At 55.8% G+C, this 14,277-nt stretch overlaps 1 protein-coding gene across 1 annotated transcript in view; it reads left to right on the top strand.

The window, feature by feature from the left end:
- The window catches only part of Prex1 (phosphatidylinositol-3,4,5-trisphosphate dependent Rac exchange factor 1), a 172,034-nt gene that overhangs the window by 136,230 nt on the left and 21,527 nt on the right, over positions 1–14,277 (top strand). Inside the window, exons 15-21 of the mRNA XM_004663808.2 lie at positions 2,369–2,441; positions 5,989–6,131; positions 6,965–7,057; positions 7,790–7,938; positions 9,830–9,915; positions 12,794–12,930; positions 13,484–13,604. Coding sequence (XP_004663865.2) covers positions 2,369–2,441; positions 5,989–6,131; positions 6,965–7,057; positions 7,790–7,938; positions 9,830–9,915; positions 12,794–12,930; positions 13,484–13,604 — 802 coding nt within the window. The remainder of the gene's footprint in view (positions 1–2,368; positions 2,442–5,988; positions 6,132–6,964; positions 7,058–7,789; positions 7,939–9,829; positions 9,916–12,793; positions 12,931–13,483; positions 13,605–14,277) is intronic.

The following is a 14,277-nucleotide window of genomic DNA, read 5'->3' as shown; positions in this document are numbered from 1 at the left end:
TCCCAGGCTGAGTACCCAGCAGTGGCCACATGGGTGGGCTGTCTCTGCCCTGGGTCCCCACCGCAGGGGCGGCTGCTCCAAATGTGCCCCTGTCCCCGGGCTTGCCCCCTCCCACCACTGGCCTCTTTGCAGCCGCCTGGCCAGGGTCTTACAGCACACACAGAAACCAAGGTGCCCCGGCCTCTCCCTGGGTTTATTGTGTCCCCTTGGCCAAGAATCCCTTTTGCCACCCTCTGGCCGCTTGTTGGAGTGACAGGCCTGGCTGGAGGTGTCTGGAGGCCTTTCCCCAATGTGCACGCTGTGGCAGTCAGCCTGCCCCTGTGTCCCCAAAGCCCCTGCACCTGTCCCCAAGCCTGCTGGAGGCAGCCCTGCTAACCGCCCTGTATTCCGACCCAGCTGCCCCTGAGCCCGGCTTACTATGTCGGCCCTGTTCCGCTGAAATTTCAGCCCCTCCCTGCCCAGCTCACGGGCTGACCTGGAGGGTGTTGAGGTCGCAGACCCAGCGCAGTGGGGAATGTTCGTCATCCCAGCGCTTGGGAAGCTGAGGCAGGAGGATCTCAAGTCCGAGATTGTTTGGGTTACAGGGAAGGTTTGGCTTGCCAGAAACAAGCATCCTGGTTTATTTGGGGCCAGCAGGGAAGATGACCTGTTGAGACCTGTGCCGGGTTGCCAGGAGAAGCTCAGAGAAGCTGGTACTGAGGGGTGCCACCCATAGGACCCACTGTTGGGGGGCTCAATCCCAAACATCTGTGCTCCTCCACTTAGGATGGGTTTAGTTCTAGGGTTGTCATCTCAGTGTCACCAGTAGAACAAGCAGGAGCCTGGCACGCTGGCCACTCCTGTCCACTCAAAGTCACTCAATGAGAGACCAGCCAAAACCACCAGCAGGGGCACTTTGGCAAACAACCATTGTCCATGGCCTGTTCTCGCTCTTCCTCCTATGGGGAATAAAGATGCAATGGCCGGAGCCCCTGCAATCCTTCTAGATCGCATCGTGACCTGAATGGAACACAGTGAGGCTGGCAGAGCAGGAAAACACAGAGCGCAGTCCCTAAAGACATCATGAGACTGCCCTAGCTGTCCCGGTGACCCTGGGGCGAGCTGGGCCCCTCGGTCCCGATGACACCAGTCTGCCATGTTTTCAATTGTAAGGACCACAAAGCCCAAGTTAAGAGGTGAGTGACCTCACTAGTGGTCACATGTGTAGACGTATGGGAGCAAGTGTCTCCCTGGACAGTCTGTGATCTCACTGGCGTCGGTGGGGACGAGCCCTCCCCTATCCTAACGCCTGCCTGGTCTCGGGTTCAGGAGCCGCCGCAGCCCCGACGGGAGCTGCTCAGTGTGCTTGCTGGCGTGTGTCCGGTGGCTGGAGTGCGGCCTCCTGTGCTCAGGGCCTTCCCTGGCCCCTCAGCAGTGCAGCCAGGTCAGTGAGCCGTGGAGCTTTATTTCTGATAGCAGGGGACACAGCTACAGCAGCCAAACACATTGGGGTGTGTTTCTTACATGGGCGCAGCACAGAGATTGGTGGCCCGGGTCAGCTAGGGCAGTCTCATGATGTCTTTAGGGACTGCGCTCTGTGTTTTCCTGCTCTGCCAGCCTCACTGTGTTCCATTCAGGTCACGATGCGATCTAGAAGGATTGCAGGGGCTCCGGCCATTGCATCTTTATTCCCCATAGGAGGAAGAGCGAGAACAGGCCGTGGACAACGGTTGTTTGCCAAAGCGCCCCTGCTGGTGGTTTTGGCTGGTCTCTCATTGACCACCTTTAGAGTTTAGGAATGCTGGGAGGTGGGTGAGGGCTTTGTTATTAGGGAGAAACCAGGAAAGGTTGCTTTACTGGCAACTAGCAGTGGCTGCTCCTCGCCAGCTCTGCATTTCCTTCCTGATATCTGTCACCATACAACAGAGTAATTCTCTTGGAGTTTATTACGTACGAGGGTCTGAGACTGCCTGAGTTTGATTCCCCAGCACCCAAGCAAATAGCTGGGAGTTAGCCATGCATGCCTACAACCCCAGTCCTTTTGGGGCAGAGACCAGAGACCGCAGAGTTGCCGGGCCTTGAAGACACGGTAGGCTCTGGAATCACTGAGAGGCTGTCTTAAAGAAACCCACAGATGAGTGATGGAGCTGGGGACACACCGTGTTCGCCTGGGGCCTCATGGCGTTACCACACTATGCACAACCACACCACATATACTACATACGTGCACGTGCCAAAAAGTCGTCATAAACATAAACATGATTTATTGTGGGGTACCACAATAAATCAAAAATAACAAAACCTCTGCCCCCCCAGAGAGTTTGCGTCTCCCAAGGGCGGTGGGCCTGTCATCGTCACGCCTAACCCCCTCCTTCTTGGTCCGTTCCAGGGGGACTGTCAGACGCGGGAGGAGGCGGTGGCGCTCGGCGTGGGTCTGTGCAACAATGGCTTCATGCACCACGGTAATCCCAGGCCTCTTCTAAAACATTCCTCGGGGCTTTGAATGCCACTCGCCTTCCTGCCTCAGCCTACCCTTTGCGTCATTTGAACCTCCGTGCCTCGACAGCTCAGGGCCCGGTCCCCCTCAGCCCAGGGCTGCTCACTGCCCCTCCTTCCCGCTTGCTTTCCTTGGGAAAACCGTGTGTCCCTGCGCATGTCGCATGTGATGGGTGCCGGGCCGGGAGACAGAGTGGTGAACGGATTGGTTCCAGCAGGCCCTTGGGAGCTCGGCACGGTGTGTGTGCACATGCACACGCCCTTGTGTGTCACACAGAATCTGAGCGTGTCTCCTGTGTTGATGGGTGGGGGTGGGTGCTGTGACTTGGACCTTGGTGCTGGTGCAGAAGCTTGTGGTCCCCTCAGGAGAGCGGGCCTGGGGCTCCTTGGGACACTGCAGCCCTGGTCTCTCCTTCATGGCTGTCACTCAGCGTTCGTGAACTTGCTCCGGGAAGGCCAGGCCGCCACAGCCACTCTCCTCTGCCTTCAAAGCACAAACCAGTTGGGCACAAGGCCATGACAAAAGTGACATGGCTGGGCTCCAGTAAATCTTTTATTTAGAAAAAGAGGCCTTGGTCTGCCTCTAGGTCGGCTTCAGTGGACCCCTGTTAAGTTGTGCTCCCCCCCGCCCCCGTGGCCTCAGTTTCCCTGTTTTCCTCTAGAGGCCTTGGTGTCCCCTGAGCCCAGCATGTCCCTGGGGTCAAGTCTCCCTCCTGCTGTGTTTTTCCAACTGAGGTGGCTAGGATGGGCCCACCCACCTACCCAAGTCACTCTTTTCTGGAAGCCACGCGGGCCCTCTGACAGTGACGGGGCCGGCCCTGCCGCCTGCCAGCTGGCCAAACCCTGCATTTGTGGGTGAGGGTAATTATTGTCCACGGAGCTGTGTTCCAGGAAGGCTGCTGTCTGGGGACACTCTGCAGGGAGGGGGACCTCTCAGACAGCTCTGACGCCCTGGGGCACTTCAGGGAGGGAAATTGCAGGGTACACCGCTCCCTTGTGCCCTGCCACGGACGCAAACATTGGCTAAAATAGGAAAGGGCCCAAACCGGGGTTGTGGCTGTGGCATAGGGTGAGGTTGACAGTGGAGGAAAGGCGTGGTCCCTACCCTCGCACCCCTGTGTCACTCTCTGCCACATCTGCACTGAGCCCCGGTATCCCCAGGGAGGGACCCGGAAAGTTGGTCCAGCCATCAGTTAGGCAGACAAGGAAACCGAGGCACACAGGTGCCTCCTCACCGTCATCCTGACACCTGGTGCTCTTAGGCTCCCTATAGAGGAGGCGACTGAGGCTCAGAGTGGGTAAAGGGCATGGAGGTGGTAAAGGGATTTGGACCCAGGTCTGTGTACTCTTCAAAGCCTGACCATCGGCCCTAACTGAGTGAGAAGCGGGACCTCACCTGGCCTGAGAGTCCCCAGGCTATTTTCTTGGGCATTGAAATAGAGACACAACCACTAGGTCCTTCCTCCTCTTCTGGAACCTTCTAATTCTGTGTTTACAGGGAAAGCGAAGCGAGCTGGCCCAGAGCCTGGCTCGCTGGCTCTGGAGAAAGTAGTAATTTGTGTCTGGAGGTAACGGAGGTAGAGCGAAAGTGGCTGCTCTCACGCAGCTAGAGGAGAGTCTGGTAGGCAGAGGAGACTCCCGCTCCTTCCTGTTCAGCCCCTAAATGTGGAAGAGGCCTTTTCCCAGGGATAGCGGGAAGTCTCCAGCTAAGGCGGCTGGCTCCGCTTGTCCCAGGGCCCCACTGAATCTCGTTTCCCCTTCCGGGTCCCTGTTTCCCCCTCTGCTGGGGAACCCTGCCTGCGGCTCTGCGGCTTTAGGCAATTTGTTCAGCCTCTCCGGGCCTCAGTCTCCCCAACTTTACAATGGTCACAGCACCCCTGGCTCGTCCAGAGTGACTGAACTTCTGCTGGAAGCTGCAGCCCCCCCCCCCCCCGTGTCCTGGGTGTGTATGTCACTTGTGAACCCAGGTTCAGAGCCCCTGCTGCTCCTTTGTGCTCCTCTTCCTGGCTTGTCACCTGGTGTCCCAGCTGCGTCATAGAAACCTAGGCTTTCTCGGCCTCCCCGTCTCTGTGAAACTCTGAAAGTTATCCAACTTTTCCCAGTGCGGCTTAAAAGTGGCCACAGATGACACTACACAAATGGGTGGCAGCTCCCAATAAAACTTTATTTCTAGGGAGAGAGTGGCCAGAATCAGCCTGCTGAGCCTTGGCTGGCCAGTCCCTGGCAGGAAGCTTCTCACAGTGGCTCTTGCTGGTAGCTCGAGAGGCTGCCGTTCCCTTTTGCCTGCACAGCCCTTCAGGTTTCCCATCTATTAATTTCCTGTTGTCTTTCGTCTGTTTATGGACGGCTTCCTCAGCCTTTTCTGGCTGATTTCTTAAGAGTTTTTGATCCCTTCCATCTGGGATGCGCAGTCTATGGCCCACATACATTCCACGGTAGTTATGAATGAGGCTCAACACATCCGTAGATGTCATGTGACAATGTCAAAAGGTTGGACACCTCCCAGACTTGCTGGTCTTAGGAATTGCTGGTGTCTTGGACTGTACCATCTGCTTAGGTAGCTGGTATTGGGTGCAAGTCCAAAGATTAGCCTGGTGCTTTCCTGCATGGGGACTCCTTTCTCCCACAGGGGAGGCATTCTATATTTCAGCTGGAGCAGGTGGTACTAGCCTATAATTCCAGCTGTGGTAGTAAACTGAAGGGCTGTCAGGGTGACAGTGAGTTCCAGGCCACTGTGGGTCACTTAGTGAGACCGTGTCCCAAAGTGAAAAGTAAACAGAAGGCTGAGGCTAACCATTTGCCTAGCATGCAGGAGGCTCTGCATTCCATACCTGGTGCTGCAAAAATGTGAAACAAATAGAAAAGAAAGCTAAAGAAGTACATGTCATTTGAATTCCACAGTAGCTCCAGCTTAGCAATTCACGTTTAGGTCCACAATGCCAGGAGCTTGCTGCTGTGTAGTGTGAGGTAGCGATCCCAGCAATTTGGCACCCCCCCCCCCACCAAACAAGCCCATTTTGGGCCAGGTATGCCGATGCATGCTTAAAATACTAGCAATTTAGGAGGCTGAGGCAGGAGGAGAATGTGAAGTTCAGGGCCAGCCTCAGCCATATCAGGAGAATGAGGCCAGCCTGGGCAACTTGAGACCCAGCCACCAAGTCGGGTTTCCCAGCACCTTTGTGTATATGTGTGTGTGTGTGTGGGGGGTGATACCACATGATCATTTCTTGTCTGTAGCACAGTCTCAGGGGGATTTCTGCTCTGCCCCACGGCTCCCTTCAGCTCTCGTCCCGCGTGGTTCTGGCTTATGGCATCTTTCCCATGGAGTGAGCGCAGATTCCTCATGAGGAGCTGCAAAGCAAGATGTCTGTGTGAAGTAGGATTCCATTGAGTACAGGACTATCTCTGCCCAGCCAAACTCGTTCAGGGCTGCTCCAGCCTGTGGCCAGTGGTTGACCAGGGCCGCCGGGCCACCGCCACATGTCCCTGACCACACGCTGCGTGTCTGTGCAGTTCTGGAGAAGAGCGAGTTCAAGGACGAGGCCCAGTACTTCCGCTTCCACGCCGACGAGGAGATGGAGGGGACAAGCGGCAAGAACAGACAGCTCCGCAACGACTTCAAGCTGCTGGAGAACATTCTGGCAAAGCGGCTGCTGGTAGGAGCAATGTTCCCAGACATGAGAGAGAGAGAGAGAGAGAGAGAGAGAGAGAGAGAGAGAGAGAGAGAAAGAGTTAGAAAGAGAAAGAGAATGGGCACGCCAGGGCCTCTAGCCACTGCAAACAAACTCCAGATGCTTGTACCTCCTTGTGCATCTGGTTTATGTGGATCCTGGGGAATTGAACCTGAGTCCTTCGGTTTCTCAGGCAAGTGCCTTAACTGCCAAACCATCTCACTAGCCCAACCTTACCCATTCTTTAGGACACTCTCCTCATTTCTTTCACTCAACCCGGGTGTCCCCTCTCCTGACACACAGCTCAGAGTCCCCTCTCCCGTCCCTTCTCGTGGTGCACAGCTCCCCTTTCCTGGCACACAGCTTGGGTATCCCCACTGCACACTGCCGTTGTCCTCCGTTCCTTCCCTCACAGTTGAGCTGACAAGCAGGGCATGGCTGGGCTTGTTGAGTGGCATCCCAGCTCGCAGAGGGCATGCGGTGCTCAGAGCAGGCAGCCGTTCGGTGAATGCCACCGTGTGAATGTGCGCACATCCCAGCATCCTCTCGGAACCCCAGCTCACCTCCTGGCACATCTGCCATCCTGCCATGGGGAGGGCCACTCCTCTCAGATTTCCTTTCTGCCTGAAGTTTCTGGTGGTCACACGCCCCGGGGGCCACTTTCTTCCGTCGTGTGCAGCGGGCCAGCAGAGGGGCGATGGTGGCGCAGAGGAAAGACCGTCCTCGGGCTGCGGGGAGAGGAGGCAGGCTGCGATTGGCAGCCGCCCAGGAGAGCAGGTTCTGTGCCCTCACGGGGGGTCTCGGTCTTGGGCCCTCAGATCCTGCCCCAGGAGGAGGACTATGGCTTCGACATCGAGGAGAAGAGCAAGGCCGTCGTGGTGAAGTCTGTGCAGAGGGGCTCGCTGGCTGAGGTGAGGCCACAGGGGACCACACAGGCCAGGTGTGCCCTAGCCGGGTGTTTCCATGTCCCTGAGGCAGGCCAACTCAGCAGGTTCTGAAACATCATCTGGTTCTGTCCCTCTCGTGGTCCACATTGGGGAAACTGAGTCCACAACTCCTTGTCTTGAGATACTGGGGGAGCTGGACAGAGTAACTGTGCTCCTAGCTGTCCCACCGCCGCCCCCTGCTGGCAGCTGTGGGTGGGGCAGCAGAAGGTTCTGAATCCCAAACAATTATGGCTCTCTGGGAAGGTGTCTTGGCCACGGGGCGTGGGAGGCCTGGGGGCAGGAGACTGGCAGGCACTTTCAGCTGTTGCCAGGGGAGGGATGTGGAGGAGCCGGGGAGGGCCCACACCTACCTTTTTGCAGGTGGTCAGAAGGCTTCCACATGCCAGAGCCTTATGGCCAGAGCCCAGGGCTGGAGGGGTGCCTGGAGACTTGGGACAGGCTACTGTGTCTTTGACATCCTTGGCCCCATCTTCATAGTCACAGAGTGGCTGCCCCAGTGATGTCTTGTGCCCTCATGGCAGAGTCTGCCCCCAGTCCTTTCTCCCCGGGCACTACCCACTCTCACCTCTACCGGCTTGGGTTCACATACCCCTGACGTTCACCTCAGAGCTGGGTCATTAGGGCCTACACCAGGCTTTCAGAACATTCCAGAGTCCTTAGGGAATAGGAAGGATGTGTCCTTTTCTGTCCCCCTAGATGGCTGGGCTACAGGCTGGGCGGAAGATCATCTCCATCAATGAGGACCTGGTGTTTCTCCGGCCCTTCTCAGAGGTGGAGACCATCCTCAACCAGTCCTTCTGCTCCCGCCGCCCACTGCGCCTCCTGGTGGCCACCAAGGCCAAAGAGTGAGTGTCCCCAGGGTTCCCCTGGGCAGGCATATTGCAGAGGTCACAATGTGGGGCTGGTACTTTCCTTCACCTAACGGTGAGGACAGTGTGTGAAGGACACCTCAGGTTCTGGGGATTCAGCCTTTTTGGGGTGGGGACAGTACCACTGTTCACAGACCTCAGCTGGACTTGGGGACAGAGCCAGAAACACATGACAGGTGCTCACCAAGACAGCGGTGTTAAGCCAGGTGCCAGTGGGTACTTGAGACCAGAAGGAGCTGGAGTGCTCAAAGGAAGGGTGGCCAGAAAGATGTCACTGAGGGCCAGGGTGAGAATCGGAAGGAGTTGATGGGGGAGGTGAGGGCTGTGCAGTGCATAGGCCCTGGGGTCGGGCTGTTTTGGGGCATGTTGGGAGAGCAGGGCGGCTATGTGGGGGCTGGAGTAGAGTGGGTGAGAAGAGGGGTGGGCGATGAAGTCAGTGAGGCTGTGGGGCCGGGCTGTGCGGCTCCCTCTGCCTATAGTAAGGCCCTGTGGAAGGCCCCTGGTTCCGGTGGAGGCAGGTGGTTCTTCTGGCTGCAGGTGGGGACCAGTCAGAGGTGGAAGGTGGAGGCACTTGGGTGGGGGGTGGCTCAGCTTGTGGGGTAGAAGGCATAGGTACAGACACATACTTGTATTTCAAAATTCCACCTTTGAGGCTAAAGAGATGGCTTTGTGGTTAAGGTACTTGCCTGTGAAGCCTAAGGACTCAGGTTCGATTCCCCAGTAGCCACTTAAGCCAGATACACAAGGGGGTGTATGCACCTGGAGTTTGTTTGTAGTGGCTAGAGGCCCTGGCATGGCCATTCTCACTCTCTCTCAAATAAATAAATAAAATATTAAAAAAAACTATATTAAAATCCTGCCTTTGGTGCTATGGATCCTTGTTATTTGAGGCAAGTGAACTATTGAGCACAGTAGAACATTTTTTTTAAAATTTTTGTTTATTTTTATTTATTTATTTGAGAGCGACAGACAGAGAAAGAGGCAGAGAGAGAGAGAGAGAGAGAGAGAGAGAGAGAGAGAGAGAATGGGCACGTCAGGGCCTCCGGTCACTGCAAATGAACTCCAGATGCATGCGCCCCCTTGTGCATCTGGCTAACGTGGGTCCTGGGGAATTGAGCCTCGAACCGGGGTCCTCAGGCTTCACAGGCAAGCACTTAACTGCTAAGCCATCCCTCCAGCCCTTTTAAAATAATTTTTTTTGTTTATTTTTATTTATTTATTTGAGAGTGACAGAGAAAGAGGCAGAGAGAAAGAGAGAGAGAGAATGGGCAACAGTGGAACATTTTGAAGGCAATTATTTCAGTGCAAAGGCGAGCAGATTTAGAGGAAAGATGACAGACAAGGTTGGGTTCCCATGTGTAAGTAGAAGTCACCGTGGACCATACCCGCTGAAGGTTCTGGCAGCACCTGGGCTGTGGGCACGGGCTCTCAGGGTGGCTGTTCCAGACAGGAGGGCGAGGGAGGGTTGTCTGCGCAGCCTGCTGCGGGGACGTGACTGAGGCAGAAAGGCAGACAGTTGCCTGGAAGCCCAGGGTGAGCAGCACCTGCTACCCCCGCAGATGCCCCCCATCTGCCTCGGTGGAGTGCGACCCTCAGGATGGCCTGCGGCTCCTCACTGCCACTGTTGAATCAGCTGTGGAGCTGAGGTGCTGGACTCTCAGGACAGGAGGTGTAGGAGGAAGACTCGTTGGCGTGGGCTGGGGTGGATGCCACTGCTCTCTACTTTTGGGGTCTCTTTATCACTTCAGGCTGAGTTCCCCGGGGCCTCGGAGGCAGGGGCTCCTCTGGTCTCGTGCCCCAACATCCAGGTTACCAGGCGCCTTGTTGCTTTTCCTCACGGCCTGTCTCTGCTCTTGTGCCTGCCCAGGACCATCAAAGTCCTTGACCACCCAGAGGCCTTGTCCTTCCAGATCCGCGGAGCCACCCCGCCGTGTGTCTATGCTGTGGGCAGAGGTGAGTGAGAGCCTGGTGGCCAGAGCCTCTTTGGGGCCAGGCTGCGTGTGGTGGAAGTTTCTTGCCACACCTGGCCGCAGGCCACAAGCACTCGTCTCCCTGGCTGGAAGCCAAGACCTTGTTGTGCCCGCTGCGGGTGGGACAGAGACCAAGTGGAAACCTTGGGGGGTGATGGAGGCTGAGACACGGGGAAGGAAGGCATGCCTCCCATGCAGAAGGGCTGGGTATGCCCCAGCCAGGTGGCGTGGAGTGCCACAAAACCACTTCTGTGACCATATGGAGCCCCAGGGCCACTAGTGTGAGGCCTCTGTGTGCTTTTTAAGGCATTGCTCCATTTGGAGGAGGCCAAGGAGAGCTGTGATGCTGGCTGACCCCCCCCACCCCCCCTTTTTTTTTTTGAGGTAGGATCTCACTATAGCTCAGGCTGACCTGGAATTCACTCTGTAGTCTCAGGGTGACCTCATACTCACAGCGATCCCCCTACCTAGGCTTCCCGAGTGCTGGGATTAAAGGTGTGTGCCACCTCCGCCTGCTGGGCGCCCTGTTAACCTCTGAGCTTTGTCAGCCCTATCAGCTTGGAGCTCTGTGTTCTATGTCCATCCAGTGATGAAGCACATGCTGACAAGGCTAATGAGGACTTGACAGCATTTTACAGTGGGTTTGTACTTTATGTATCCTGAATGGATTTTTTGTTGTTGTTTTTTTTTTTTTTTTTTTTTTTTCCTTTTTCAAGGTAGGGTCTCACTCTAGCCCAGGCTGACCTGGAATTCACTATGGAGTCTCAGGGTGGCCTTGAACTCATGGCGATCCTCCTACCTCTGCCTCCCAAGTGCTGGGATTAAAGGCGTGCGCCACCACGCCCAGCTCCTGAATGGATTTTGACTGGTAGCATTTTTCCCCTCTCCAGGGAGTCCTGGCAAAGTTCGCAGACATTTTTGGTTGTCAGCCCTGGGGAAGATGTGCCGTTGGCATCCTATGAGGGTGATACTGTCTCCTGTTGGTGGAATGGCCTCTTAGGACACCAAGGCTTAGGTTGGAGAGGTGGCTCAGCAGTTAAGGCACTTGCCTGCAGAGCTTAATGACTAGAGTTCGATTCCCTAATACCCATATAAAGCCAGATGCACAAAGTGGCACATGCACCTGGAGTTTGTTTGCAGTGGCTGAAGGCCCTGGAGTGCCCCTTCTCTCTCTCTCTTTCTCTGCTTGCAAATAAAAATATTTTAAAAATTGTTAAAAAAAAAAGAGCCAGGTGTGGTGGCGCATGCCTTTAATCCCAGCACTCAGGAGGCAGAGGTAGGAGGATCACTGTGACTTAGAGGCCACCCTGAGACTACATAGTGCATTCCAGGTCAGCCTGGACTAGAGTGAAACCCTACCTCGAAAAACCAAAAATAAAAAAAAAACAGAAAAAGAAAGAAACACTAAGGCTTCTCCTAACCCAGGTGTCAGGGAGCCAGGCAAGGGGACCTGCATGAGAATAGCCACTGGGGAGTTTACGGTCAGTCACAGGGTACCTGGATGTTCCAGTAGCTTTTCCTTTCTGTGATGAAATACCCGAGATGATAAACTTAGAAAGAGGAAAGGTTCATTGTGGCCATGGCTCCAGACAGACCCATTGCTGTGGGTCTGTGGTGACACATGATGGCAGGAGTGCCAGGCAAACCCACCTGCTGCACGCTGGGCAGAGAACAAGGAAGAAGTGACTGAGCTCCCGTGGTCCCCTTCAAGGATGCACTCCAGTGACTAAGACCTTCCTCCACACCCCATTTCTTAAAGTTTCCAGTCTCCCAGTAGCACCAAGCTGGGGACCTGGCCTTTGACAAAATGGGCCAGTCTGGGCCCAAACTGGAGCATTAGGCAGACCAATTAACTATTCCCTGTGTGTTGCAGTCAGGTTTGCATTGCTGGTAGAAATCACCTAACCAAGAGCAGCTTGTGGGACAAAAAGAGGTTTATTTTGGCTTACATGCTCGAGGTGAAGCTCCACAATGGCAGGGGAAAACGATGGCATGAGCAGAGGGTGGACATCACCCCCTGGCCAACATCAGGTGGACAATACCAACAGGAGAGTGTGCCAAACACTAGCAAGGGGGAGCTGGCTATAACACCCATAAGCCTGCCTCCAACAATACACCGCCTCCAGGAGGCTTTAATTTCCAATTACCATCAGCTGGGGACCCTAACATCCAGAACACCTAAGTTTATGGGGGACACCTGAATCAAACCACCACACCATGTCTTTACTTCTTGTATTTCTGGAGCCCTACTGGCGTTCCCACTTCTTAGACAAGGAGATTAGGCCCAGAGAGGTGAAGCGGCATGGCCGAGGTTGGGGACAGAGCCGGGGCTGGCTGTTGAACCCCCTAGGGACCTGTGTTTGTCATGGTGCCGACCCAGCCTGCACATCTCCCCAGGCCGGAGTTGCTGGGCACTTGTTTGCATTTCCAGACTTTTCATGTCAACCGCACAAAATCCCATGGCCAAGGCCTACCAGTGGATGGAGTTGAAAAGGACATACTTGGAGTCTGGTAGCTTGGTTTTGCCCTGGCTTCTTGCTGATGCCCTGAGGGCCATGTTGCTGCTCTCAGCCCATGTTCCTCGGCCACGTGGGCCTGGTGGTGATCCATTATGTCAAGGGTCTGCTTCATTCCTGAAGGACAGGAGGCTCAGAGAGAGAAGCAGCCCCGGGCTAGCTGCCTCTTCCTCAGGTCTCAGTTTCCCCTTCTGCATAATGGGAATGCTAGCTCCCCTCCCGGGCCAGCCAGAGAACATATGGTGGCACCTAGGTGTGTGCCAGGGGTGGGGACGTCACTCATCTGGTCCCTTGCCCACGTCTACCCTGCTCTGGCCCTGCTTAAGCCCTCCTCTTGTCCCCCAGGTTCTGAGGCTGCGGCTGCAGGGCTGTGCGCCGGCCAGTGCATCCTGAAGGTCAATGGCAACAGCGTCGCAAACGGTGGCGCCCTCGAGGTCCTGGAGCACTTTCAGGCCTTTCGCAGCCGCCGGGAGGAGGCCCTGGTGAGCACCCAGACATGCGGGGTGGGAGGCACCCTCTCTTCTTGTAGGGTGCAGGCTGGGTCACGACCCCGCTTGGACTGGGTTTTCCCTGCTGTGAGGAGTCCCTCTTCCACACGGGTGTGTTGTACGTCCCGTTAGTACGTGGTGACTGCCATGCAGCGTAGGTGGTGGCCACCGTCCGGGTCACTGTGTGGCGAGGGGCCTGGGTCCCGGCCGAGATGATAGACACTCCCTCGGTTCTCTCACCACGTGTTCACTGAGCACCTGCTAGGGCGCACGCACGTGTATTAGCCTTGGGGATTCAGGAGCGACGAGGTGTCTGCTAGTCTCTGACTAGCGTTTTCTAAGTCTGCTGGCCCATGTCTGGTGTATACATTGTACACTGAGAGCTGAGTATGGCCAGAGGTTCCCCAGGAAGCCTCCAGAGCGACACCTTGATGGCATCATGAACAGGCTTAAGTCTTGAGCTAGGGAACTAAAGAGGTGTCTGTCCCGGCCTGCCCTGTCTGGCTGGACACTGTGGGACTGTCCTGCTTACTGTGGCTCCTTCCAGGGCCTGTACCAGTGGGTGTACCATACCCATGAGGATGCCCACCAGGCACGGGCCAGCCAGGAGGCCCCTGGCGATGACCCCGGCAGTGAAGGCACGCGGGAGGATGACCAGCCCGACCCTGGTAAGGAGATTGGGAATGGGAGGAGCTCCTGGAGGAAGGGCATTGATGGCTGTGGTCTTTAGTCCCCAGGGATGTGGCCTTGTGTCACACTCAGCCCTGCGTCACACCTGGGGCTTTAGTGACATGTTGGTAGCCTCGCAGCTCCAGAAATGCAGCTTACTGGGCTCAAACCAAGGTGTCCCCAGGCTCTGGAACTGCAGGGGCCATCACGAGTCCTTCTAAAAGCTTCCCATTCTCCTTGACTCGTGACTCGGTTGCTGATGGCTTCACCTTGTTGGCTAAGTCCCCCCTCCTTCACCATCCTTCTGAGTCCACCTCCTTGTGACCCACTGAGGACCCTGTAATACTGGTCCTGTCTGTTCATCGCTGACTCACTTATGAGCTGACTGCTCAGCCACCGGAGCCCTCCTGGTGAGGCCAATGACACGCTTACGGGTTCTGGGATGAGGAAGGCTGATATTCTGGAGGCCGCTATTCTATCTGCCATGACATCCTGTGGTCACCACACCACTGCAGCCACCTTTGGCCCTGAGCCCCCAGAATGCCTCTCGCCAGGTGATTGTCTCCTCTGTGGGCTGTTTGATCCACATCATAGACTTAATGTGAACTTGGCCTTTCCGGAAGCCCATCCTTCTCTCCATGATCTCTCTTCAGCCTTTCATTTAGTTCTTTT

Source organism: Jaculus jaculus, chromosome 8, assembly GCF_020740685.1.
Source record: "Jaculus jaculus isolate mJacJac1 chromosome 8, mJacJac1.mat.Y.cur, whole genome shotgun sequence".
Classification (NCBI taxonomy): Eukaryota; Metazoa; Chordata; class Mammalia; order Rodentia; family Dipodidae; genus Jaculus; species Jaculus jaculus.
Note: the sequence above shows the minus strand (reverse complement) of the source record. Positions and strands in the feature narration are given on the sequence as shown.